General features: G+C 40.2%; 1 protein-coding gene across 1 annotated transcript in view; it reads right to left on the bottom strand.

Moving 5' to 3' along the window:
• The window catches only part of LOC107598763 (mothers against decapentaplegic homolog 1-like), a 23,499-nt gene extending 22,767 nt beyond the window's left edge, over window positions 1–732 (bottom strand). The window contains exon 1 of the mRNA XM_016290198.1: window positions 326–732. Within this exon, the coding sequence (XP_016145684.1) occupies window positions 326–553 (228 nt within the window). The 5' untranslated portion in view covers window positions 554–732. The remainder of the gene's footprint in view (window positions 1–325) is intronic.
• Between the last annotated feature and the right edge of the window lie 2,563 nt (window positions 733–3,295).

Below are 3,295 nucleotides of genomic sequence, written 5' to 3'. Positions count from 1 at the left end.
CCGCACTTTCACGAAGTGTGTGGATGCTGCTCTGGCTCCTCTGCATACTCAATTACATCGACAATTGGTTAATACTAGCTCAATTGGAGCAGATGGCGGCTCGGCGTTGAGATGTGGTCCTCGCCCATATGAGAGAGCTGGGGTTAAGACTAAACGCCAAGAAGAGTGTTCTTTCTCCACTACAGAGAACCACTTATTTAGGCGGCTTAGATCCAAAAGGGAATTCGCAACACTCCAGGGCCTTGAGCTCATGGTGTGATTGCAGGTCGGGCCAACGCCATACACGGCAGTAGATGACGTGAGGCAGCCCTTTCCGGTGTGACACCTGGAGCCTTCCGTCCAGCGAGCGGGGGATAGTGACACAGTTGCTTGGCTGACCGGGGCAGCTGAGTGCCCTCTCCAGCTCCTCCATAGCACCCTTCTTCTTCTTCAGCTTCTTGACCAGAGCATCCACCGCCTTCTCTGCCCACTTCTCTTCTTCATCGCCTTGCTTCCAGCCCAGCAGTCGCTTGACTGCCGGGCTGGTAAAGGAGAAGAGAGAGGTGACGTTCATAGTGGCGCCACGTGCGCCCCAGCCAACGCTGTCACAGTTACTCCGCAGGATTCAGCCACACAGAAACAAGGAATCTCTGCTCTACCTCCAAGAGAATCAAAAACTCAACCACAGTGACACATCAACAGGGGTAATTGCTGAAAGTTGTGTTGTTCCAGATCTAGGTCAGATTGTCAAGTGCACCTGTAAAGAGATTAACAAGTCAATCAGACATTTATACTTTAGGATCTGTTTAAGAGATTCCAGCACTGAGACTAAAGGCTGGAATACACTACACAAATTTTGCCAGATTTTTGGCCTGATTTGCAGTCTGCACAAGTCAACAGTTGTTGTTGAAAGTCAGATACAGACTGTAGATATACACAGAAAATTGTGTAGTGTATGATGTGTAGACTTACATTTTTTAGCTTCAGACTAGTGTTGTCACAGTCCCAAAATTCCAGTAGTCGGTACCTGACTACATAGTAAAATTCCTATGTGCTCTGTACCATAACTAGCCTATTCTAATTATTTAAATGTTATATTTTATTTACTATAAATTAAATATAAATATTACATTTATATTTTATTTACCTATTTGAAAAAATAAATATTAAATAAAATTAGTTTAAATTATTAATGCTCTTAATAATTAGTACATAATACATTAAAACAATTGTACTGTATGTAGCCTTCAAATATTGTTCAATTATGTAAACATTGCATTAAAAGTTCAAATGAAAGTAATAAAATAACAAAGAAACACATTACAGGTAACAGAACAAGTGGCAGGTCTATTGCACTTACACTGCAAGACTTGAGGCACAGATCTATTTTGACACATCAGATTTTTTTGTCCTGTTCGTTTGGTTGGTTATCGTAGTGATACACTGCAATTTCAGATTCAGTCCTGTACTTTAATACAGTCCTCCTCCCAAAACTGAAAAATAAAACTTTTATTCAAATTATAGTTTACAGAAACTAAGCAAACAGCGCTCCAATTATAATCAATTAAATTGATATCACTTCAGTTTAGCTGCAGCACAAACTCACTGACTGAAAGAAAACTCCAGTTGTAATAAAAAAAATCTGTCCATACTGCACAATGAATCCCTTATTTACATCTTGTTTATACTTTTGTTGGTTATAGCGAAACAATGTGCAAGTGAGTAGAGCTCACGCTGAACAAACTGTGACATACTGAGCAGATTCTGATTTACAAGCTTCAGATTGGCCTCTGCATTCACACGCTCAACAAACATGTCTCTGATTGGCTACAAAAAAGACGCTGCAAAACCACATTGTAAATAGAAACCTTTGACGCTCTTCACAGAGTGCTCAAATACAGGAGCATTTGAAAGCAGCTGCCTATCAGCAGGCACTGCATCGACCCCGTACTCGGTACTACCGGGACTGCAGAAAGGCCGGTATGGTTATGGTTTTAAAATTTAAGTACTGACTGACTGAAGTACTGGTACTTTTGACAACACTACTTCAGACTATGGCTGTGTCCAAGAGCTGAAAAATGCTGCCTTCACAACGGCAGTAGGAAAGAAACAAGGCACATCCAAACCCTATGATTGTGTCATATCCTATCTCATTATAAACAAAGCATTTAATCAAGTTCTAAATACGGCTCATTGTGGATCCTATGGGGCAAGGTGACGTCACCTAGCAGCAGTCGTTTGCATATCTTCTTTTCTTTCTTTCTTTTATTTATTTATTGAGCACTTTCATATAAAATATGACCGCCTCCAGTGCAAGACAACTACGCCTAATTTTGCATCATCGCATTGTTGTCACACCCACAGGTGTTCAGTCGACGTGCAGCGAGTGGGTCTGAAGAAGTAGCTGTTTACAATAAGATTGCAATGCCACGCAGATGTGCCGTTCCTGGCAGTGGAAAAACAACATGTTTGAATACGCTGCCGAAGGATCCAGACATCAGGGAAAAATGGATTCAGTTTATTTTTTGCGAACGTCCCAGTCACGTCAGTGTTAATTTATGCGTATGTTCACTACATTTCACTACATTTTGTTTTGAGAACAAATCGCAGTATGATGCTGGCTTTGCCAGAACACTTTTGCTCAAAGATCAAGCCGTGCCGACTATTCTGGACACAACAACGACTCCGCAAACTGTAAGTGATGTATTTCATGTAAAAACTACTAAAATGTTAATTGCAGTTTAATTCATAATGAATAATCATAGTGTTTTTACTTAGTTTGCTTGCATATTGTTTTCAGAGTCCGTCATGCTCAGGCCCCGTGTTAAAACACGTTAGCCAATCATAACAGTAGGCAGTTACACTGAACTCTTAAAGGGGAAAACCCCCCAAAACTGACTGTTGGGAGTCAGAGGATGCAACCCTCTACGCACACCTTGGCAATATAATCGCCATTGGCAAGTACATTTTTTTGTTTACTCGCCAGACTGATATAATATTTTACACACACACACACACGTTTACGTAGCTATCTAAATGGGGACATTACATAGACTTCTATTGTTTTTATATACAGATAGTTATACACTTTTTAACCTAAACCCACCCCTAACCCTACCCCTCACAGAAAACTTTCTGCATTTTTACAATTACAAAAGTAAAAAAAAACTTTGTTTACTTTATTTGTATAACAGTTTTACAAATGAGGACATCCACAAATTGAGTTTTTTGCCGATTTTGTCAGGTTTTGCTCAATTTTGGGTACAAATTTGTCCCCAAAATATGGTTAAGTACACACACACACACACACACACAT

The sequence above is a fragment of the Sinocyclocheilus grahami genome, unplaced genomic scaffold (genome assembly GCF_001515645.1).
Source record: "Sinocyclocheilus grahami isolate Dianchi unplaced genomic scaffold, SAMN03320097.WGS_v1.1 scaffold255.1, whole genome shotgun sequence".
Taxonomy (NCBI): Eukaryota; Metazoa; Chordata; class Actinopteri; order Cypriniformes; family Cyprinidae; genus Sinocyclocheilus; species Sinocyclocheilus grahami.
This window is presented reverse-complemented; position numbering and strand designations above follow the sequence as displayed.